At 37.8% G+C, this 25,323-nt stretch overlaps 2 protein-coding genes across 6 annotated transcripts in view; both read right to left on the minus strand.

The window, feature by feature from the left end:
• The window catches only part of SKAP2 (src kinase associated phosphoprotein 2), a 155,820-nt gene extending 150,107 nt beyond the window's left edge, over positions 1 to 5,713 (minus strand). Inside the window, exon 1 of the mRNA XM_079931760.1 lies at positions 5,163 to 5,713. Coding sequence (XP_079787886.1) covers positions 5,163 to 5,229 — 67 coding nt within the window. The 5' untranslated portion in view covers positions 5,230 to 5,713. The remainder of the gene's footprint in view (positions 1 to 5,162) is intronic.
• A 1,097-nt stretch (positions 5,714 to 6,810) lies between these two features.
• Positions 6,811 to 25,323, minus strand: part of LOC307191643 (uncharacterized protein) — a 143,294-nt gene continuing 124,781 nt past the window's right edge. The window contains exons 3-5 of one of the 5 annotated variants that reach the window (XM_079931798.1): positions 23,767 to 24,014; positions 8,337 to 8,603; positions 6,811 to 7,567 (exon numbers count right to left, since the gene is read on the minus strand). The gene's annotated coding sequence lies outside the window, so the exon portion shown is untranslated. Of the gene's footprint in view, positions 7,568 to 7,787; positions 8,604 to 20,609; positions 20,763 to 23,150; positions 24,015 to 25,323 lie in introns of those variants that run through there. The other 4 variants (XM_079931799.1, XM_079931797.1, XM_079931800.1 and 1 more) reach the window with 4 other exon arrangements.

Below are 25,323 nucleotides of genomic sequence, written 5' to 3' on the forward strand. Positions count from 1 at the left end.
CAGGTTGTACTTTGTATTCACTGAGGTGCTATCACTAAACTTAACAAGAATCTCAGCCTAGAATTTAAGTTGGCATCAGAACAAAAAGAGAAGCTTTTCTTCTCTGTTAAAGGAGGGTATGGTCTGACCAAACACCTACTGGTGAAAACATAAAAATCAGTTAAACTGGGCACATGTAGACCAATTAAGCTAAATGCCCAAATTTGGAAAATAGCTAATCAAAAAGTTATTGATAGCTCTAATAAATGTTATTTCTCTTGTTTTCCCAGCACCTTTACAGGTTATGGTTGAACTGTGGACTTTTCAAACATGGAAAAAGAGACAGGAACAAGCACAAGGAGTTCTCAAAGTATGATAGGAAAAACGTACCTGAGTCTTACAATCCAATCATCTGATTACATTTTCAAAATAGGCTTTGGAGGCTAAATGACTTATTTTGGTGGAAAGCTGGACTGTTGAAGGATAGAGATGAATATTTTTCACCTCTAAAAAATAACTCGATGAATAGCACCTTATAATCATCAAAATCTCTTTACCACACATTTTCAAAGAAGCCACAGTGAATAAAACATTAGTCTGAGATTTACACTATATTCACTGTTAGGTATCATGTATTGTAACGTGTTCACTATGTGATTGAAAAAGAAATGTAAACTCAGCGGAACGAAAAAGATAGACTTGGCTTTAATTGAAAAAGACAAACTAAGTGAATAATGAGTATATAAAAACTAGCCTATGCCACTTTTATCACCTATATATGACACTTAATCTTAAATTTATGAGAGACAACTGAACTGTGTTTCAAATCACCAGAGGCTTTTCCCACTCTGATGTTTCTGTCTTCTTTCTAGTAATACTTTAATGCCGATAAAGTACAGCTAAGCTCATTAGGAAATTTTTATATACTTCTCTCTTTTAGAATATTTAGATTTCTTTTTTAAAAGGAAACCAGTGATAATTTGGATTGGGTAACTATAAAATTGTGCATACTAGCATATTATCAAGAGCTTTATTTAGTAATCTGAGATGAAAATACTTTAAAAGGAATGTCATGAAAAAAAAAACAAGACAGCCAAAGATCCTCTCCCAAGAAAAAACAGAATATTGTATGCTTAACATAGGCAAATCATTTTCCTAACATCACATCTTAAGTCATCTATGTTATTTGACCCATACAAGAAACTATAACTTTCTAGTCCCTTGATTTACAAACATATATTCCTATTGCTAGAAGAGAAAAATCTTAGAGGTGTCATGGACTGATTTCACTGCAAGATCAAAGGTTCTCATATCAACTTTAAACTCATTAGTTATTACTGCCAAAATGGGGCAGGCTTGTTCTTGCTCTATAGGAAAATCCAGGTGCTAAAGAAGTAGGTGACTATTGCTGACTCAGTAGGTGGCACTCTTCCCTTTACATACTCAGCCAATGCCCCAGAAGGAAGTTATGGGACACTAGATACACCATAAATGATTCTCATAAGAAAAATAACACCGAAATGTTGACCAAACTATAAATGGAACTTTGGAAGGGTTGAAATCAAACCACACTATTCTCAGCATTGAAAAAAATTCGACCTCTATCTCAACTGAATTCCGTTCTTTACCTAGTGTCCCTAAAGGGATTATCAATTATGTGTGAAGGTTTTTAAAAATGTCCTGGAAATCCTCAATAGAGGAAAATGCAATATTTCTAATCAAGACTGCCAAGTGAACAAAATCTCAGGGGCACTTTGCACACACCACTGTGTTTATTGTTTGTTTGGTTTGGGTTTGATTTTTCAGAGTATACAAACAACCATCATTTTCTTCAACATTGGTTTCATTTTCTAACTCAATAAAAAGAAACTAACATTTTCTTACAGCTTTCCTTTTTAAATATTGTTGTCCTAAAACAAATGAATGAGAATATCTAACTGCAAACCACCAAGAGTCCAGTATTCAAAGGGAGATTAAACAAATCAAGGGGATTGGGGGTGGGGGGTGGCGAGCAGTGGTTCTAATTCCTCTCACTTTCTTGCCTGCCTGGAGGAAAAACTGACATAAATCAAGATTATTCTTGCTGTTCATCCTAGTCAAAATATTTGGATGTGGGAGAAGATTAAATGGACAAGATTTGGGATAATCCTTTGATTCTAATTATCCCAGCTAAACCTGTTCTTCCATTGTGGTGAAAAAAAATTAAAGGTTGCCTGGAGTGCATACGGCAGTTCCCAATTTACTTTTAACAACAAAAATCTGTAAACCTTTTTCTATTCACGGGACAAGAAAATAATTCAACACTTTTATAAAAAGTATAGCCTATCAATATTTAATATACTGATTCCACAGAAATAAAAATAACTAATGGTCAAACTATATAGCCACGTTTTCAAGAGCATCATTAAATGTGAGGTAAGAATGATAACCTCTATGGATTTTTGCATTTCTAAAGAATTTTTTTTAAAGGGAAGGAATCAGAAGGAGGGGGGAACAAATATTGAAAAGGAAGCCTAAAACAGATATAATCAGAGGAAAAAATAAAGAGAATAATAAATTGATAAGAATACATTTGAGCACCTGAAACGTCAAGCAGCTGAAACGTCAAACGTCAAACATTTAACACATATGGCATAATGATTTGGATAAAGGGAACATGGAACGCAATGGGAAATGTCCAAAACATCTTTTTTAATAGGCATTATCTTTTGACTTTATATTCTTTTCTTCTGAAGGGATTTTAATGCCTGAGAAGTTTAGTTCCTTATCTTCTGTACCCTGGAATTCTAGCATAGCGCCATGCATTCTAAGAGAGCTCAACTGTTAGCTACAACCACCACTGCCAATATCTCCTTCTTACTGTCAAAGAAAGAACTAGGTAAGCCAGCAATATCTTTAAAATTCAAACCAATGTCAACTCTTCCTCTATAGTTTTAATAATTTTAAATCGAACCATGTCCTATTACCCAAACACTCGAATAATGCAAATGGTCATGCACAATCCAACAGAATTTTTTGGATAAAAAAATGTGAAAAAAAATTGCTCAGAGCACTTATTCTTGAAACCTTTCCTACCTCAAAAAAAGATTTTAATTAAAGTCAACCATAAAATGTTAACCATTTTCTTTGAATGATTAGTTTAAAAAGAAAACTGACAAACACTGGTTCACTTGTTTCATTTCTTTACAATTTATATCATATATATTTCCTCACAGCCATACCTCTTGAAAATATCCTCTGAAAATAAAGTATAAGTCAAATTTGTAATCAACAAAATTTTAGTGTTTTATTATTTGTTTTTAATACTTCATGTGTTTTAATATGTGATTTGCTTTAAAAGTGTGAAATACTGAAAATGTCAATAAAATGATTTTTAAAACGCTGATTTCAGACATTATGTAGGTATTATTATCTGATTATCTGATTAAAGAGAGAGAGATGGCTAAAGTATATAGGAAGTTAGCAATGGCAGATAATTTAAATATTATTTAATTCTGAGCTTTCAATTAAATGACGTAAATAAGGGCTACATGAAATATTTGTAATCTATGGGGATCAGAGAATAAAGAGTCCCATAACCCATATATCATACTATCTGCAAATGTATGACTATGGATCCAGACAGCAAACTGTCTACTGTGGAGCTGTCAAGCTTCAAAAGCATGTACCCAGAGGTTACCCAGTTTACTTCCTAAACTCAAAAATTCACACCTAGAATATCCTGAAAATGGTGACATCTATTTTTAGAGTTATGATAAACAGTTCTCTGACCTGGTGACTAAAATAATATTCTAAGCAAGGAATTCCAGCATAGTAACAACAAAAATGTTAACTGCAGTAAAACAAAATCAGCATCCACTTGAAACTCGCATAGAATGGAATAAAAGCTGCCTTAACTCAGCCCCTACAGTTCTTTCAATATTTCCCTTAGTGGTACCCATTAATGACAACAAGCATTTCTTAGAGTAAAACACTGTCCCACCACAAATGCATTCACCACACTGCAATCATGTTCACATAAACATGTCTGCATTCATACACTATTGGTTTTATTTTCTCTATCATATTCAAGATGCTAACCACCAAAATAGTGTAACAGCATATAAGATTTGGTCTCACAGTGCTCTAACAGTAACTTACTACTTATAATGTCACATTTTAAACACTGCTTTAAGAGTTAAAATAAGCAAATTGTAACACAGGCATCTAAGAGAAACTCTTTTAATCCACTTATTCATGACCAATATTGAAGGATACTAAAGAAACAACTAAAGAAAAGTAAAAATTTTTAATCAAAATTCAGAATTCTGATGTACACATGACAAAGTGAATAATGGGAAGAATTCCAGAGCAGCAGGATAGGTAAGATTTGTGCTACCCTAAAACAGATGTATTGTCTTTTCTACCTTGTGCAGAAATACAAATTTTTTAACAGCCCTTAGTGAAAATACACATCTCCATATCAAGTATATTAATGAACTAGCAGTGGATTCATAACAGCCTTGAAGAATGCATCTTTAATTCCTAAGTTCCTATAAATGGTAATTTTAAACTGAAAAGGGGAAGATGAGGGTGCAAAGATGAAGTACTGTACTTTAATCGTGTGACACAGGAAGTTGGACTTTAACACATCCTTCCTTTTTTGTTTTAACATGTTACTCAGGCTGAAGACAAGTGGCTATTTGAGAGTCAGGTTCTCTTCGAAGGTCTCAAATATGGGTGGACTGAATGTTGAAGAAAAATGGGAGTTTTAGAAATGACAAACCCTTTGGTCTCTTTGATCTCTCTCTCTCTCTCTTTCTCTCCTTCTCCTCTCTCTCTTTGCTCTCTCTCTCTCCCTCTCTCTCTCTGATCTCTCTCTCTCTCTCTCTCTCTCTCTCTCACACACACACACACACACACACACACACACACAGCGTCTTCACGACGTATACAGAATTGTCCTGATCGCGTTAGTGTAGCCGACAAGAAGGTCCCCACCATCCTCGCACCAAATTTCAACACACACGCCCACTCCCATTCTCAGACCCCACTTCCCCACTCCCAGTCCCGCTCCCACTGGGCAGGAGGCGTGGGGAGAGCGGAGAAGGAAGGGAGAGACTCCGAACGCTTCTGTCCCCACCGGCTCGCCGTCCCCGCGCCCCCGCCCCCGCCGCGTTACCCGCCCCCTTCCCGCTTTTTACCTGCCAACAGGTTCCTAATCTCCTCGGGGAGGGGGTAGGGAGAGGAGGTGCTGCTGGGGTTGGGCATGTTAGGGAGCGCGGGGCGTGCGGGGAAAGGACCTGCGCTGAAAGGGGACTCGACCGGCTGGGGTTGCGGCTGCGACTTGGGCTAGGGGTCCCGGTGAGGACAGCGGGGCTACGAGTCCGGACACTGCCGGGCCGACGCTCACAACAAGGAAGTCACTGAAGCCCCAGCCAAGGCTGCTGGACTCTCGGCCCAGCCCCGCCCGGCAATTCGGGGCGGGGCAGTGGGCGGGGAGGAGGCCCGAAGGGCCAGAGGGGCCTTAACTGCGCATGTGTAACCCTCGGTTTTCCTCGCCTCCGAAAAAGAGCCCCTGGGCAGGCCACACCCACCTCTACGTAAGGGCGCGGGAGGTGGAGCGGCTGGTGGGAAGGGAGTGGAGTGCGGCTGCATCACCTGATCCAGCGCCTGAGGTGCCTTTCGGCCATTTTTGTCACTGGTACCCCCGCAACTGCTGACCATTTCTCCACGGTCCCGGAAAATAAGGTATCCGTAGTGCCTCCAGGTTTTCCGATCGAGAGACTTCCTGGACCTTAATCAGCCCCGCCAAGGTGTAACACCTCCCCCAGTACCCCACATGGAATTTTCGACCGCCCTAAACTATTATGGCCTTCTTTGTCCGATTGCACGATGGCAACAAAGTCCCATCTTCAGCCAGTCCTCCTTCAGAAGCCAGTCTGGAGCTGCTCCAGAGAGCGCTCTGATTGGCTCTTACACTACTTTTCTACCTAATTTAGATTTTTGGGGTGACTGATTTCCCCCACTACGAAGAGCAGGGAGGTCTAGTTACAAACACAAAGCTAAATAGACACAGATACCACTGTCTACCTATAAGCACCAAAAAGAAAATTGCTGGTGATTAGTAGAATGGAATTATAAAATCTGTTCACTCCAACCTGATCGTTTAATCAATACATACTTATTGTCTCCTATCTCCAAATCTTCTTACAGGTTTTCTCTAAAAGATACGTTCTGGTGCTTTTAAAGGTGTGTGTGTGTGTGAAAGAAAATAAGTAAATAAATAAACACTTTTTTTTCTTCAGATAAGAACCGCCATGGCAAAGGTCTTTCCTAGATGCCACTATTGTATTTTGAAGATTGTATTGCAGCTCCAATAACAATGGAAATTGTTTATTCCTCTACCCTCCAACTCTCACTAGATCAATGCTCCTTAAACTTTAGTTTGCTAGAATCACATTGAGAACCTATTAACAATGCAGATTCTAAAGTCCCACTCCCAGAAATTCTGATTCTGTCTGTTTAGGATGGGACTTTACTGATTGCATTTTAAACAAGCCCCATAGGTGATTCCTTCTTGCTCCTGTAGGGCACAAAATTTATCGTAAGTTTCATCCCCACCTGGAACCCAAAACATGACACAGAGCAATGGCTCCATTAATATTTCACACCAAAAAATCTTAGACAGTAATAGTAAAAAATTAAGTAGTCAAATACAAGTCATTTTTGTATAATTCTCTGAGAAATACACCAAATACTAATTGTAAAAGGAAAAATTAGAACATTTTGGAGTTCTCTCAAAACAAAACAAAAAAGACAAAAACTTTACAATTGAAGTAAAATGTGCAAAATAACAACAAAAAAGACACCCCAAAACAAACCTATTCCCTAAAATGGAATCTGAAATTCCTACTCAGATTTAGAACTGTGATGAATTATAGAAAAATTGCTGAAAATCAGAATTCTTTCTGGTGGAGGTAAAAGTGAATAAAGAGTCATTTTACAAGGTAAGTCCTCCAACTTCAAAGAATTGAGAATTATTATTCTTAAACTACAAAATTATCTTCTTAAAGAAGGAAGAAACTATTTTATGGACATACTATATTAGTGAGGATTCTTCCTCCCTTTACAGCTATCACATACAATTCTTCATCTTGTCACACTTTTTATTAAGCCAGGCCTCCAAATGTTCCTATCCTTTGTTTCTTTCTGATAGAACTGACCATATTTTTAAAAATTCTTACGTCTCATTTATTTATTTACACTCCACTCATTCCACAAAGGAACTGAGGTGATTTACTCTTGTATGAAATAGACAGCTTTCTGCAGTGGATCAAATGGACACTGTCTCCACTGTTCATCATGACAAGTCATTCTTGTTAGTGAGAGACAGGAAACTATTAGGATTGCCTTAAAATATATAGCATCTAGTAGTCCAAATAAAAAAGGCAATAACAGGGCTTCCCTGGTGGCGCAGTGGTTGAGAGTCCGCCTGTCGATGCAGGGGACACGGGTTCGTGCCCCGGTCCGGGAAGATCCCACATGCTGCGGAGTGGCTGGGCCCGTGAGCCATGGCCGCTGAGCCTGCGCATTTGGAGCCTGTGCTCTGCAATGGGAGAGGACACAACAGTGAGACGCCCGCGTACTGCAAAAAAAAAAAGGCAATAACAGAAAATGGACTCTTTGTATGAAACACATTCCCCCTATTTAGGAAACCATTCTCAGACACAGGTTCATGATGGATTTACTTGGGCAATGCTTTGTATACTCTATCATTTTTACTGTTTATTGTTAAAGTTACTGAAATTGATTATAAGACACAAAGAGAAATAGAGGCTAGAAGAAATATATTCTTATTTCTTATTTCCAGATGTTTCCATAACAAAAAGTAGGAAGGAAATCAAATCATACCTTACATTTTAAACTAGTCATATTAGGTAAAAAGGAATAATCAATGACACTTTAAATCTCAACCTGAGAGAGATAGCAGCTTCCCTACCATTATGCACAGACTGGATTCTGGAAAAATCTCATGATTTGACTTCTCAAAAGTAAATCCTTTAGTTCAAAGCAGATGTGTGTGTGTGAACATGTATATTTCCTTATTACTAAAGCTAACCTCCTTTCCTTACATCTTTCAAATTTAGCTTAGCTGAATAAGTATTTGCCCACAGGCTTAGTTTTAAAAGAATCTGAACACTGAAGAAAAAACAAGACAGTGAGCTAAAACAATTTACTTTTCTCTACCTCTCTTATCTTTATTTGGCTTTCATAGGCATGTGGAAGAAAGATTATATTTATACTTAGGCACTGTATTAGTTATCTGTTGCTACATAACAAAACTTAGCTTAAAACAAACATTTAGTATCTCACACAGTTTCTGATGGTCAGGAATCCATGATCAGTTAAGCTGGATGGCTCTGGCTCAGAGTCTCTCAGGTTACAGTCAAGCTATAGGCTGGGTTGCAGTCATCTAAAGACTCGACCATAGCTAGAGGATCAGCTTTGAAGAACGTTCACCCACAGTACTGTTGGCTGGAGCTCTCCATCCCCTTTGCTGTTGGCAAAAGGCATCAGTTCCTCACTACATGGACTTCGCAGGGCTGCTTGAGTGTCTTCTTAACATGGCAAGAGCAAGTGATCTAAAAGGTATCCAAAACCAAGACAGAAGCTGCAGTGTCTTTATGACTTAATATCAGAAGAGGCATAATTTACTAATGTCATATTCTATTGGTCACACAAACCAGGCCTGGTATATAGAGGGAAGGGACTGCATAAGGCTGTGAACACCAGGAGGTAAGAATCACTGGAGCCATACTGGAAGCTGGCTATCATAGCCAGCCCTTTGGTTGCCAATGATTCACATCTATCCCAGTGCAAAATACACCCATCCCCTCCCAAAGCTGTGTGCAAGGTCTCATCCCATTATGGCATCAGCTCAAAGTCCAGAGTCTCATCATCTAAATCAAGTCCAAGTGTGGATGATGCTTCTTAAATAAAGCTCCTCGAGTACAGTTCTCTCAATCTAAAGACATATCAAGTAAAAAGACAAGTTATCTGCTCCCCATATAACATTACAACAGTGGGACAGGCATAGGGTAACCACTATAGACATTCCTGTTCAGAGAGGACAGGAACAATAAGAAGTATACAGAGATTACTGATTCATAGCAATTCTGAAATCCAGCTGGGAAAATGTCACAGGTTCTTTGATTAGGACAAAATTATACTCCCACCTGGAATAACTTCTCCACAGATCTCAGTTCTGCACTCTGAGTCATCCTTCCTTTTCTGTGAAAGGTAGTCTATGTTTTCATTTGAATTGTTTTTTGGGTTTTTTTGTGGTACACGGGCCTCTCACTGCTGTGGCCTCTCCCGTTGCAGAGCACAGGCTCCAGATGCGCAGGCTCAGCGGCCATGGCTCGCGGGCCCAGCCGCTCAGCGGCGTGTGGGATCCTCCCAGACCAGGGCACGAACCCGCGTCCCCTGCATCGGCAGGCGGACTCCCAACCACTACGCCACCAGGGAAGCCCATCATTTGAATAGTTTTCTTGACCTGCTTCCTGCCAATGGCCTTAGGGGATCAGAAGACCTCTTTTCATTTTGTACTGTCACTATCCCAGTTTCTATCAGGGTTCAATCAGAGAAGCAAAACCACTAGAATGGAAATAGAGATAGATAGATAATATAAAGGAATTTGTTACAGCAATTTGACCCTACACAATTGTGGAAGCTGGTTCAACTGTCTCTGTAAGGCTGTTATCTTTGCATCTGATGTTGGAGCTTGAAGTCCAACAGAGCAGAGTCAGGAAGGGAAGATGAAGGAGATTCATGACAAGCTGGAATGCAGAAGCATAGCTCATGAGGACAACATAAAACCCAAATTAGCTCTTGCTGCCTCTGACCTTGGTAGTACTTACGCCCTGCAGAAGCTGGGGTCCTTCATTGCAGGGTTAAACACACACTGGACTCATGATTCAGAGACTTGAAGGGAGGATCTAGCAAAAGATGGAGCAGTTGCAGGTCTGGCTGCTGCCTCAAGCCAATGAAGTGAGCCAGAAGATAAGCAACAATATATGTGAGCTACAAAATGACTGCTGCTTCACTTCTGCAAATCTCACACAAGAATCTCTTTTGTGCCCACCCTAACCGGAAATAGAAAAAGGAATTCCAGGAAATATAGGTTGACAGATTGCAAAGCCACCAAGAATACACTTGTATTATAAGAGTGGATTAGATAAAGGAAGCAGTTGAAATTTTGTATTTATTTTGCAGCCTAATACATTTTTAAAACTTTTAAAACCTATTATGTCCTAAATTTAAGTCATCTAGTAAGAGCTCTTTTCAAAGTTTTTAGAAATGAAGACGTGTTTTTACTTTCTAAATTTTTATCCCTTTCTTCATTTGAATATTCTAGGACTGGTAGGTATGAGTTTATCATTGTGTGGCAGTCAGCAGGAAAAAAATCATATTCTCACTGGAATTCTGGAATGTGAAGTCATTTACCCTTAAAAGATGTGGGGACTTCCCTGGCAGTCCAGTGGTTGAAGCTCTGCGCTTCCACTGCAGGGGGCACAGGTTCTATCCCTGGTCAGGGAACTAAAATCCTGCAAGCCGCGCAGCTCGGCCAAAAATAAAATAAAATATTTTTTTAAAAAAAGATGTGATACAGAACCCAACCTGTATCAACAGGTTCTTGTAGATATGGCTCACTAACTTGTCTTTTGGGTTTTTAGGTCATAGTTACTAATCCTATTAGTATAATTTATGAATTTAATGAGATAAGGAAACTCATTCTCTTTTGCTTTCCATCTCATTTGCATACACACAAACATATACTCAGGCATTTTGCTGCTCCAGTCAATCATTTTAAAATAAGAATAATAAGAATTCAATGTAGACTGGATTTGAGCTCTTAACAAAATGCTGTATATCTTTAGGGTTCTACAAATTAGGAATAAGGTAAGAGATCTGTCCATCACATTTTGGGCTTGTCAGAAGCTACTGGATTCTCTGCCCAGGTTAACAGCTCTCTTCTCGATTTAACTGAAATTGGTTCCCCTATCCAGATTCTCAATACTCAGAGACCTTACCATTGTAAGGTCAGCCCTGATAATCTGACTCTGATCTTATATCCCAGTTCTAGTAACTGAGTTTCTCCTGCCTGGGTTCTGAGACCAAGCTTTTTACCTTGCCTACTTTTAGTAAAGGGACATGTTTGTTTTGATTCCTTCTAGCCTTCTTGGACTATGGCTTCTGCCTTACTCTTGTAGTGTTGATTTATAGGCTGGTATTACATTCTAGGTGGATCTCCAGAGAAGAGATGGACCCAAATCCGTCTTGCCTTCTACTTATCAGGCTTGATCCTCAGAGTATGGGCACTAGGAACATGTCAAGAAAATGCTCATTTTTTTTACTATATAAAATTGAAAACAGACCCTCTTCTCTCCTCTTTGACTCCTCTGTGGTTTGGTACGGTTACTCTGTGAGCGGGTGCATAAAAAAGACAAGAACTTTTGATTCTCCCCCTTAATTCTCGTCATCAGAATCTCTACTTTGTACTCAGAGGCCCGAGTGAGTGACCTTGAAAATTCTATTTTATTCTTGGCTCATAATAGACTTAGGGAGAGTTATCCTCATGCTTAACCTGAGAGATAATAATGCAAAGTCACTGGTGTAATTTAAGCATCCCCAGTTCACCCTATTCCCCCAGATGATCCTGACCTACACTTCCTGAAATTGTACTAATTAGAGACTTGGGAGAGTGGACAGATGACTCTTTCCCTTTGCACCTCAGTCTAGATTAGTTTGAGGAGTCAGGTCTTGTATAATACCTGGATTAAGCACAATGTGGTTTTGGATGAATTATAACTGAGACAGTATTTTGGAATTTAAAATATCCTGAGAGAGGGCAGGCTGCATGGACCTACCAAGGAATGGGTTTGGAACTAGCCATGTAAAGCAAGCAAGGTGTTCACGGGCATATTTCACACTATGTTCCCTCCAGTTTCTTTAGGGTATCTCTGGTCCCCACAACAGCCTTACCAACATTTACTGAGAAGATAGTCTTCTAGAAGGCTGAAACTGAAGAGCATAACTGCCTTATTATTTAAACTTTGATGGACTCACATTTGAGCTCTGATTGAACTAATCCGAGTTCAATCATTGACTCCACATGAACTATTTACTCAATTTTCCCTACCCTTACCTATAATAATTATTTTTGTTACAGGAATTTATTTTATTTTTGTTATGTTATTGTACTTATTAAAAACATGACTTTAGATGAAGCATAATTTTCTATTACATTTCTAGACATCATTTTATAGCTAAGTCGGCAGAGATTTTAGAACATTAAACAATTAGAAATTGGTGTAGGTTTCTTTCTATATGTAAAGACTCGGAGTGTCTCGAGCCTTTATTGTGCTCGGAGTCCTTCCGCTTATTATAGTACATCTATTCTCACTAGGCAATTTTAAAATACCAAGCTGTCTTCAGCAACAGAATTCAGTGGGTTTGTGCCTGATACATTCATGAGGGGCTTTGATGGATTTGGTAACCATAACAGCTGTTAACATTAAGCTGCCATTTAATTTTTTTCAGTGACTTTCAAAGTTGTCAATATTAAACAGGAGTGTTTTGCAAATGATTACTTTAAGACCGATAAGAATAAAATTAAATAAAATTTAAAAGGCTCAAACAAATTCTCCCTTTTTTCTATAGTGTCCCTCTACTAGCAAACAAATAAAAAATTTTTTACAGAATTTTAAGCACTACCTTATATAGTTTCCAAGAATTTGCTTGTATATTACTATACTCAGATATTCTTCCATTCCTTTCCCACCTTCCCCCCCCCATTTAATTTTTGTCCTTTTTTCATATATCTCAGCTTTGGTTGAAAAAAAAAACTGACCTGGAAAACTACTGGGTAGATCCACATAAGTATAAATGACCTTCACTATAGTGACAAAAAATTAAGTATATTTGTCCTTATTCTCCTACAATCAGGTAAAGCTTGTGAAGTTTTGCTGTTGTTGTTGTTTTAATTTTTCCAACTTTAATGAGATATAATTGACACATAACATTGGATAGGTTTAAAATGTATATATGTATACATACATGTACATATGTATATAATGTAAAATAGTTACCACAATAAGATTAGTTAACATCAAGGCATGTGCTTCTTAATAATCTAGGCACACCAAAAAAGCAATTATTTATCTATCAGTGAAATAACCATAGGTGGAGAATAAGAACAGGAAAGAGGAAAATCCAAGATCTCTACTGTATCAGTTAGCTATTGCCACAAAAATGAAGCATAAACTCTCTCAAAATTCACTGACTTAACAATAAATCTCAGAGATCTCTGGGGTGGCCAATGATCAGATGAAGGTTAACTAATCCAGGCTGGGCTCAGCTAGGACTATTCAGCTCTACTCCACTTGACTCTGACTTGGGCATGTTCTTGTCATGGCAATGACAGAGGTGCAAGAGAGCATGCCCAGTCCCATTAGCACTTTTCAAGCCTTTGATTGCATCAAAACTGCTAAGATCTCATTGGCCAAAGCAAGTAACATGGTCAATCCCAGAGCCAAGGGGTGGGGTAATACTCCTTAAGCAAAAGAGGACAATGCAAAATTACTGCAAAGGATATGGATGTATAGTCCTATTTCTGGGGAAGAATGAAGAGTTGGAAGAGTAATTCAGTCTACCACCATGCAGTAGGCCAAATAATGGCTGTCCCCCAAAGATGTCCACATCCTAATCCTCAGAACCTGTAAATATGTTACCTTACATGGCAAAAGGTATTTTGTATAGGTGAATAAATTAAAGATCTTGAAATAGGGAGATTATCCTGGACTATCCAGGTGTACCCAATATAATCTCAAGAGTCCTAATAAAAGGGAGGTAGGAGGGTCAGAGTAAGAGAAAGAAATGTGATGACAGAAGCATAGAGATTTTAAGATGCTTTGAAGATAGAGGGAGAGGCCACAAACAAGGAATGCAGGTGGCCTCTAGAAGCTAGAATAGGCAAGGAAAAGGATTCTCCCCTGGAGCCTCTAGAAGGAACACAGCCCTGCTGACACCTTCATTTTAGCCTAGTGAAAGTCATTTCGGACTTCTGACTTCCAGAACTGTAAGATAATACATTTGTGTTATTTCAAGCCCCTAAGTTTGTGGTAATTTGTTACAGCAGCAATTGGAAACTAATATACACCTACAAAATCTATTATCTGAATAAGAGATTTCTAAATAATCAATAGAACCAGCATACGTAATCTTACTACCAACTAAATATCATTTTAGTAAATAAAGCTATTTGTAGAAAATACATGAATGCCTATGACTTTAGTCTCCTTATTGTTGTATATAACTGTTAAACAGTTCTTCATACATCAAAACACATATTCCTTCAACAAAAACTACTGAGACCATCATTCCTAAACTCCAGGCTTGAATAACGAATGCAGTTTGAAAACATCATATTTACAAAGACAATAACTATGCCAGTCCAGCCTTGATGAACCTCCCTGAGTTTCTTTCCAACTTCAAATTCATGCCAGTCTGCCTTCCAACATGCTTTTTATATCTCACCATCCACTCACTAAACTTTTTCCAATGCAGTACTCATATTCATTCTCTTACTGAGACTCTGAGGTCAGAGGGCACTATTTCATTTATTATTGGTCTAGAAATCTCTAAAGTTCTCCCTGATTGCCAAAATGGTTTCATTTTTTCCTTATTTATACTTAGAATAAAATTTCTGTAGGTGAGGTTTCAACTTCATTGTCCAAGATGGCATCATCTCTGTTCCCGGCAGGAAGATGGAGGAGTGTCAAAGGAGAGTGACAAAAGGCACGTACTAGCCTTTTCTTTAGGAAGGTTCTCAAGCTGCCACAGGACAGTTCCATCTACATCTCACTGGCCAGAACTTAGTTACATGGCGACACTAGCTCAAAGGGGTCTGGAAAGTATTTATTCAGGGTGACCTCATGCTCAGCTCAGAATTCTGTTAGTCTGGAAGAAGCTATTAGGAAATTACTAGCAGTCTGCCACAGATGTTGCCTATGTTTCTTTTTGCTGAATAACAGCAGAACAAAGTCTACATCAGCACTAAGCTTTGAAATCCTAGAAAATACGTTTTTCAAAAAAAAACTTTTAGGGAATAGCTCTACTTTCTGTTTGACACATGCTGCTAGCACCTTTGCTCATCTCCCCTGATTGAATGTTCTTGTGTGTTAAAGTCTAGTACCTTGTTTCTCCATTTTGGTTTGATAAAACCTTTCTTCACAAATTTAGTTGTGGCATTTTCTGAACTTGAAAGATTAGCAATCTGTTTCAAGCTCCAGATAATGGGAAAGTTAATCTACACCTGTTTTTTTTTTTTTCCATATTTGCCAGGAGGCTCAGAAATGGGTTGCCAATATTTTTAAAAACTAAATAGTAATTGTTACTATTGCATTTTCTTAGAGGGGCTTAGGTGTAGAATCCACTCTCTGTTAGCTACAAGCAGAGCATTAGCTGATCAACTGACTAACCAAAGCAAATGTACTAATCATAAATTTAACTGCAATTGAATGGAACCTTCACATTTACTTTGCATTTTGAATGTATTATGCAAAATGATTGGATGAAAGTGCTTGTTTATAAAAAAATACTCTAAAGCTGGTCCTTTCTTGGGTTGGTTTTAATTTTTTCTTTTTTTTCCCTCTCCCCCTCAAGATTTTCCAAAAATTCCTGTAATAGTAGATACTTTCGGAAGGTTATTTATCACTGCACTAATGAAGATTTGGAAGTAGTTTTTGCTCTGATTCTCCTTGTTGCTCTCCCTGACATTAGCAGTTAGAGTGCAACTTGAAGAAATCTGAGAAGGAAAGACACAGACATTTGAGAATTTCTTAAAAGTGTTTTAGGCTGACCAGAAGCATTTTTATTTGAACTTTCATATCCTATGCTCAGAATACAGAATATGATAGTCTATGTTGAAGCTGTTATCATGGGACACTGAGCCATTAATATGTTACCATTCTAAAATAAAAATTAATACTGAAATATGTAACTGGTTGGTCTCCAACTGCTCTAAGGAATAAAGACAAACTTTAATGATTCACTTCCCTTTAAGAATTCCTTCTTTAAAAATAGCACAGTATTCTTTATTTTAAATTATTTAGTTAAAAATGATAATGTAGCACATTCTCATGCAAAAAAAAGTATCAAACTGGTATAAAGTGAAAAGTAAAAGTGCCTTTCCCTTTCCCTAATATTATTACTCTGAATTTTAATAGGGATTTCCAAAATGCGTTCTAAAAGGTTTGTACTAATTTACATTCCAGTATTCCTTAAACATAGTTATAACCAAATATACTTAATAACTCTTTGTTCATTTGCTCAGAGCCTTTCCATATTTACTGGTTATTAATCTAATTTACTTTCACAGCCTTCCTCTGAGATCAAGATACTAATCTTCCAATTTTATAAATCAAAAAACAAAAATAGGGGCTTCCCTGGTGGCGCAGTGGTTGAGAGTCCGCCTGCCGATGCAGGGGACACGGGTTTGTGGCCCGGTCCGGGAAGATCCCACATGCCGCGGAGCAGCTGGGCCCGTGAGCCATGGCCGCTGGGCCTGCGCGTCCGGAGCCTGTGCTCCGCAACGGGAGAGGCCACAGCAGTGAGAGGTCCGCGTACCGCAAAGATAAAAATAAAAAAATAAAAAAACAAAAACAAAAATAAAGAGACTTTAAGTTGCTCAACAGTAACTCCGTGTTGTGCTATGAACTGAACTTAAACTTCCTACCTTGTGGTAACATTATCTAGCCACTGACTCTCAAGCTAATGGGGGAAGAAAATAAGTAAAGCCTATAGAAAATTATTTTTAAATGTTTGAATATTGAGAACCTGGTAAGCATCAAATATCAGCCAACTATTCTGGTCACCTAATTTTTTTCTCTGACTTAGAGTAAAAGTCATATTTATGACCAATTTGGTATCCTTTCTATATATGTGTCAATTGGGACTCATTAGCCTACAGTTATGAAGACTAATAAAGGTATTCACTAATAAAAGGCATATCACACTGGAAAAAATGCAGTTCCTATATCTTAGAGATTCTAGGAAATGCTTTATCTTTAGTTTCACATCTCATCACAAAATCTCTGTGGTACCTGGGTAGCCACTTTGTCTAGTTGTGCGTTATTACTTGAGAGACAAAAAAGCAACTGAGGTGCAGAGCAGTTCTGACTCTGGAAATCTCAGTCCTGAACTTAAGTGTGACAGTCACTCTATAGAGTATCCAAAAACTAGTTGAAGCTTATATGAGAATTAAAGTTACATCTCTGCTCTACCATAAAAATCTGATGGCCAGAACTGTCTCTCCTAATGTCCCTTAGGCTGTCAAATCAAGTTGGACCCATAGTTCTCACTCAAGGGTTTTAAAAGAGGCTTCTTCCTGGCTGCTGTTACCACTTATTTTCACAGTTGGCCTTCACAAGAGTGACTTAGGACAGGAATTTATAGTACAGGGACACATTTGAGTAAGAAAAATGGATGTCCTCTTTGTTGAACTAAATAATAACTCTGTTCTAGTAACAGCTTTAGAGCTAGGTTGTCAGATTCCCATTAAATTTAATTTTCTAGGTCTAAACCTACAGGACTGGAATTGTCTTTATTCAACTGATGTTCATAGTTTTCTGCAAGGCTGTCTCTGGATGAGAAGTGAAAATGTTAGGTAAACATATCGAAGGCTAAAAATAAATCTGGTTATTTGGGGAATATTCAGGTAACAAAGTCAAATTCACTTTGAAACTGAAAGTTTGAGGTCATGTAGGCAAAACCTCTATATCCTATGAATACGTAAGTAACAAGAAAAAGACTGAATTTAGAGGCTGAGCTCTCATACCAATTTTGTTTACCCTGTGAAATTTTTCTCATTAACCGCTCTGTATTCTCCCATTTTGATGCCTCTCAATCCCTGTTATTAAATCCTAATGGTTTCTGATGGTTTCTGCAGAATTGGATTGGGCTGGATTCAAGGTATCTAATGCAGATTTGGCTTTTTTGTTTGTTTGTTTAATTGTACATTTGGATGAGAAGTAGTTTTCCTGGTAGAACTTGGAATAAAGTCATGATAGACTGATGTGTGGATGAGCAGATGGGAATCTGACCTTGTCCAGATGAGCTAAAAAAACAAAACAAAGAAAACCAAAACAGTACCCTGATTTCTAGCCTCCATCTCTATTTTCAGCTTTAACCCTGTCCTGTATGGCTTTGGATAGAAACAGAGCAAGTCTGGAATTTCAGCTCTGTCAATTTATGGAGGAACTTGGGCAAGCTATTTACCCTGAGTACCAGTTTACTTGTCTGAAAGATAAGAATGAGTTGATTGTTGTAGGAATTACAGATTATATTTGTATGTCTGGCAGACAACAGGTATTCAGTACAGGTATACCTCACTTTATTGCACTTTGCTATATTGCACTTCACAGATAGTGGGTTTTTTACAAATTGAAGGTTTGTAGCAATCCTACGATGAGCGAGTCTGTCAGCACCATTTTTCCAACTGCATTTGCTCACTTTGTGTCTCTGTATCACATTGTGGTAATTCTCACAATATTTCAAAACTTTTCTTTACTATTATATTTGTTATGGTGATCTGTGATCAGAGATCTTTGATGTTACTATTGCAAAAAGATTTCAACTTGCTGAAGGCTCAGATGATGGTTAACATTTTTTAGCAATAAAATATTTTTAAATTAATGTATACACATTGGTTTTTAAGACATAATGATATTGCACACTTAATAGACTAGAGTATAAGGTAAACATAACTTTTGTATGCCCTGGGGAACAAAAAAATTCATGTCACTCACTTTATCATGGTGGTCTGGAACCGAACCCGCAATATCTCCAAGGTATGCCTGTAAATAGTAACTGTGGAACTAGTCAGAAAATAATTAAACATTATCACGCTGCCAGCTGAGACGGGAGACATTTTTATCACCAGTCCCTCCTATTAAACTTTTACAAGTGGTCTGGAACCACAGAAACATGCAGAACTAAAGTTCGTAAGAAGAAGAAACTGGGAAGTTCATTCTTCCATTCAACAAATATAAGCAAAGAAGAGGATGCAAAGATGTCAGTCTATAAGGCAAGTGGCACACAGACATCACCATATTGCACAGTACAACAAGATATATGCCACATGATAAACTGAGTTAAAGTGCTATGGCTCTTTGATAAACGTAATACTTCTTCCAGCTCAATTATGAGAAAATATTACAGGATTCCCTTGCTATGCAAGAGTAGGGTGTTCCTATGAAACCTTTCCTAAGCCACAGTTGTGTAAAGCAAAGAAGCAATTACCTTAGGACACATCTTGCTAATGGAGGCACAAAATAAATTGAGATAAAGCACAGATGTTCACAGACACAGTTGAAAGCTATGGTGGCCTGATGCTGAGATGCTGAGTGTAGTTCCTGGGGAACTCTCACTGCCTGGGGTATGCACTGCCTCTATAACAGCTGACTACGAAACACGTGCTTTAACACTATTTTTGCTTTTTGCTTATTTTTTGGTAAAAAGCAAAAATCCTCTTTGGATTTCTTTCAGTTAGCTAAAACAGGTACTAATGTAAGTCTTTCATAAAAACAATGTGCCATAAAGTGAACTTTCAAAATGTAGGGGATACCTGTATATGTAAAAGGTAAGCTTAAGCAGAGCGTTAATGCGTAAATATGCAAAGTGTGTTTTTGATATCATGACTAATTCAATTTGACTAAAGCATGGAGTGAATAAAAGAGGAAAGTGTGAGATAAGACAAAAAAAGTAGATTTGGACCATATACTGTACAGGCATTAGAAGACCAGGCAAAGGAATTTGAGATTTTTTTAGTAAAGGGATAATATTACTGATATGATAATAGCTTTACTAAGAGACAGTTCATTTGGAAGCTTTGTGAAAGAGAGTGCAGGGAAGAAATACCAAACCCAGCTAGGAGACTCCACAATGACACAGGTGAAAGATTGTAATGTGCTGATTTAAGGTAAGAAGAGTGGAATAGAGGGAAAGGAGTGGATTCAAGAGTTGGGGCAACTAGAATGTACAAAGATTAGCAAACATGCTGTTAATTAGTAAAGAAAGGAGTGCAATATGGTACAGGTATTTCTCGTTCCTTATTTTTGTTATCACTGTAAAAATGTACGTTGTCTGATTCTGCCTTTATTTTCATTAAAATAATGACTATTTTTAGCTTTATGTTAAGTGCTTAATAAATGTGAGATGTTTATTATGATGACAGTGATGATGATTATCTCATTAGGAATTAAAATAAAACTTACTCTTGTGTTTGACTTCTCTGGTTTATTCTTCCTAAGAGTACTGGACTTCTTTCATTCCTAGAAGATGGTTCTCAGTCCTGGCTACTCATCAGAATCCCCTGAAGAACATTTTTGAAATTCTAATATCTGGACTCCAGCCCTGGACAAATGAATCAGAATCTCTGGGAACTGGACTCGGGCATCAGTATTTTCAATTTTAATCTCCCCAATGATTCCAATGTGCAGCTAAAGTTGACCTTGCACTCCTGATCTTAAACAAGATACACTGCAGTCTCGAAAAAAGCCCACGTGCTCACATTGCTCTCTGTCCAGTCATTGTAAAGTTCATCGGGTGCACACACGGTGGTTCATTCCCAAGTCTCAACTAACGGGCAGTTCCCCAGAGTTCCTTGATGTTCAGTATTCCTTGCTGGCCTTTCCCCGCTCCACACCACTCCATCTCAGAAAAGTGAATAATCCCAGTTCCTATGGGAAGTACAGATATGAGAAAAATCAACCTGAAGTTAATGTAGACATCGCTGGTAGCAGAGAGCAAAGGCAGAAAGAACATGGATCCTTGGTGAATTGAATTATTATATCAATCAATCCAGAAGCTTAATCTACCACTGGACTTCGGGTTATATGAACCAAGAAATTTTACATATCATTTAAGCCACTTTGAGTTGGGGTTTCTGTTACAGGCAAGAGTATCATATTATCTTATCAGCCCTTTATGCTTTTAAAATAAATGATTTTAGATCTTAACCGTTGATATCAGACTTCAGAAATGACAAAGTGCCAACCTGAAATATGACATCTTTTATAGGGTAGCCAGCAACAATATTCATGCCTTAGTGACGTACACACTTGGGCTGTAAGTACTGCACAGCTGTGAAAACCTGGACTTTGAAATCTGACACATTTTCCAGTATCCTGTATCCTGACCATTTGTGTTCTTTTGTTTTAGCAGCATAAAGTACATCATGTGAAATTTCCTTATAGTGTTATTTCAATGAACTTTCAAAGAAGAAAATAATTCCAAATTCTAGGCTCTGAATATGCCCTTGAAATATTATCACACCTATAATATTACCAGAAACTACTTTTATCTATTAAACTTTATGTGTTGATAATACACTGAAAATCTATTTCTTCAAAAGATGCTTCTTATGATACAGAAGAGTGTGAAAAGAAGAGGGAAAATATATTTATATTTGCTTATGTATACATCAGGAAACTCTGTAGGGAAGAAAAGTATGAACAATGATTCATTACAAGGGGAGTAGAGGGACTGGACAGATGAGAATGTTTGGGGGAGACATCGCTATATGCGTTTTTATACTCTTTGGTCTTTGAAATAATGTGATTATATTACCTATATAAAATGTTAATTAAAATATCACTCTAACAAAAATTAATTTTAAAATTCTAAAATATATTTTTACCAGAAATACTCCCAAATTAATTGATTATTCTACCATCAAGAACTCACCAACATGAGAAACCCTATCATCTCCACTCAATGCCATATTAGACTGTTAGCTAAAACAATACTAAATGAGAAATTTAAAAGCTTTTTTGTGAAATGCTCTTCTTAGTGTTCCATTTCTATTAGGACACCCAAAACTCTAAGCAAGCTCACATATGTCCTGAAACCACACAGAGGAAACACTGAATGTCCAAGACGGGGTAAAGCAATTCGAATAAAGGGAGAGGAGACGTGGTTAAAGTAACAGAGGGAGGCTTGGCACGGGGTTGGCACTGCAGCCCAGAACATCTGAAGAATGAGCACAACGTATAAATTTTACAACTAACAACTAGATGTCTTACAAATGGCAAACGAGTATTGATTGGTTACAGCTCATTAAAGTTTGTTTGCATCATCGTCCTCCAACTCACCCCACCTGCCATCGCAAACCAGCTCTTGTTCTTGACTTTTCCATCTCTAGGGATAGACAATGGAGTCCAATCCTAATAACAATAATAATAATGCCAGCTAACATTTATTGTTTATTCTACTTACCTCCTACCAGGTATACATTTCAGGCTCAAGCTAAGCATTTAAGAGACTCTCAAAGACCAAAGCAGATTCATCAAAAAATCAACAACTAGATTACTAATAAAACTAATTTTTAAAAATTTATCCCTTGAATGAATTTGTAAATTATAGTACAGCAACACTTTATAATGGTATAAAGCTGCTAAAAATAACTATGACAACTACGTTAAAACAGAGAAGATTATGTAACATATAGGATTAAATCTGAAAAAGCAGAATGTCAAATGGTATGTAAATTCATTACAATTATGTTAAAATGTGCACGTGGATGAGTCTCGGAAGATAATATACAAGTTTTAAGATAGTTGTATTTAGGGCTTCCCTGGTGGTGCAGTGGTTGAGAGTCCGCCTGCCGATGCAGGGGATGCGGGTTCGTGCCCCGGTCCGGGAAGATCCCATATGCCGCGGAGCGGCTGGGCCCGTGAGCCATGGCCGCTGAGTCTGCACGTCCGGAGCCTGTGCTCCACAACGGGAGAGACCACAACAGTGAGAAACCCGCGTACCGCAAAAAAGAAAAAGAAAAAAAAAGATAGTTGTATTTAAAAAGTTGGTTGACACGTGGGATTTTTTTCCTTTTCTCAAAATTTCTTTCAATCTTATCGCTACCCCATGCATTATTTTAACCTACTGTATATTAGTCAGTATACAGATCACATGCATAACACAATCCAACATACTGGCAAATTAAAAAAGATTCCAGTTTATTTCTCTCTCATATTACAGTCCAAATATAAGCCATGCAGAGCTGATACAGTGGTTCTAAACTATATGTCTACCTAGAAATTCTGTGACCAAGAATAGGAGAAGGGGTGTTGTTTTTTGCTTCACTACTCCCTATTTTCCCTAAGGGAATGGAAACAGTTGTTTGAATGTAGTTTATGCTTTAAACCTATATTAACTGCAAGCTCTCCATCCATCCTTATCTAGTAACTAGTTCCTTACATCAGTGATGTGCTGCCTCTTAACCAAGTACATACTACAGCTCTTGTCACCAAATTAAGTTTTTATATTTCCCCAGATGCTCATATGACTGGCTCCTTCTTCTTCAGGTCTCTGCTCAAACGTTGCCTCCTCAGATAATGCCATTCCTGAACTTCCCTATCTAAAGCAGCCTCTTATCCAATCACTATCTCTTACTTTGTTTTATTTTTTTTCGTAGTATTTAAAAGTATTTATTTGATTTTATGATTTGCCTTCCCCCAATAGAATTTAAGTTCCATGAGAGCAGAGATCTTTTTAAACTCTGTATCCTCAGCTCCTGGTTTATAGCACCTAGCACAGTGCCTCACACACAGGAAGAGGACAAAAAATGTTGAATGAATGAATGAAATGACCAATCCTGCAGTAACTCTAGCGTTGAAAGGGCCCAGCAGGGAAACAAAACATAATTGACAATTACCAGATATAGGCCTCTGACGTTTTCTTACTGACCTTAGAAATACCGGGGTGGAGCAGGGGAAGTAAGCTGTTTTGCAGGCTGGTGGGAAAATATCTGATTGTTACCTAAACTCATTCAATCTTGGAGGATTGATTCAAGATGCAGGCAAATGCTTCTCAAAAGGAATGTTGTACCACTCAGCTCCATTAAATCCCTTCATCCAAATTCCTGGTCAGCTCATCTTCTTTTAGCGTTCTAGGTCACAGTTGATGGTATTAACAGAAATCACCAAACTGGGTCTCTGTAAAAATAAATATCAAAAAGAATTGTAAAAAAAAAAAGTAAAAAAAAAAAAAAGAATTGTAAGTGAATTGGTATTTCCCTTTCTTCCAGCCTGAGGCATGTACAATACCCACTGAATTCAAGGGTACATCCCAGGGTGAATCTATGTGTGAGAATAAAAGTGCAGCCATCCAAAAGGGAGATCTTGTTCTATATTCAATTTGCTGACTTTCAACCAAATTTAGCATTATGTGAATGTTTAATAACAGTTCTTGATGTATGCCTTATACATAAGCCAATAACAAGTTCTTTAAATATGCATAGGAGGTAACTCTAGCAAATGGAAAGCTAAATAAACACAAGTGTGAAGAGATATTCTTCCTGCTAAATTATCAGCAATCATATCTTAGATGCTACACTTCCTGCTAAGGTATGAGGGGATGCTGAAGGGGTTGTAGAGAGTGTCTGACATGTTAATATTGCTAATGGATTCTTGTGTTGAAAGTATATAACATAATTCATTACATATTATATGACTTCCTGGCATGGCACATAGGCTACTTGAAAGTCAGATTATTCATATGTTATTGCCTCTGAGGCTACACAAAACTTTAGCTTTCATATAATCATATAATCATTGATTTAAGAAATCTTTTCTTGAGAAAATAATTTTTTAATGAGCTTGAGAACTAAAACAATCATCAATTTCTAAAACAGAATTCATTATTTTCCTTGTAAACCAGATGTTCCTCTAGGGTTCCACCTTAGCTAATGGCAAGACAATCCTCCCAGGCACTTGGTGGTATCCAGTTTTTCCCACATTCCCAATGTCCACAGAAAAGCACACAAGTGCCCTCCTCATCTCCTCTCAACTGGGTAACAACTAATAGCTTCTTAACTTTTATCTCTACCAGCCACATAACATTTGAATGTCTTTCTTATGGCATTCCAGGTACAGCCCAATTTGGATTCATTTCACTTTCTAACATTACCCCTCACTACAAATCCCCCAAGCAAACCTGATTCCTAAATAAGTTAAAAACGTTCATATCTCTGTGTCATTGTTCATACTGTTCCCTGATTCTGAAATGCTGAAATACTATCCCCTTCCATCTGTTCTTTCTTCCTGTTCATCCTCTAGTTGTCAGCTCAGTTGCCACTTCCTTAGTAAACTATCCCAATAGCAACTCCTTCAGTAGGAGGAGAAACTCCTTCCACCTTGCTCCCATGACATTTTGCTTGTTTATAATAAAATTATTATTATATTATTATTATTAAAGGCCTTACTATGAGCCAGACACTTTGCTAAGCAAGCATTAACTCATTTA

Source organism: Stenella coeruleoalba, assembly GCF_951394435.1.
Source record: "Stenella coeruleoalba genome assembly, chromosome: 9".
NCBI classification, from domain to species: Eukaryota; Metazoa; Chordata; class Mammalia; order Artiodactyla; family Delphinidae; genus Stenella; species Stenella coeruleoalba.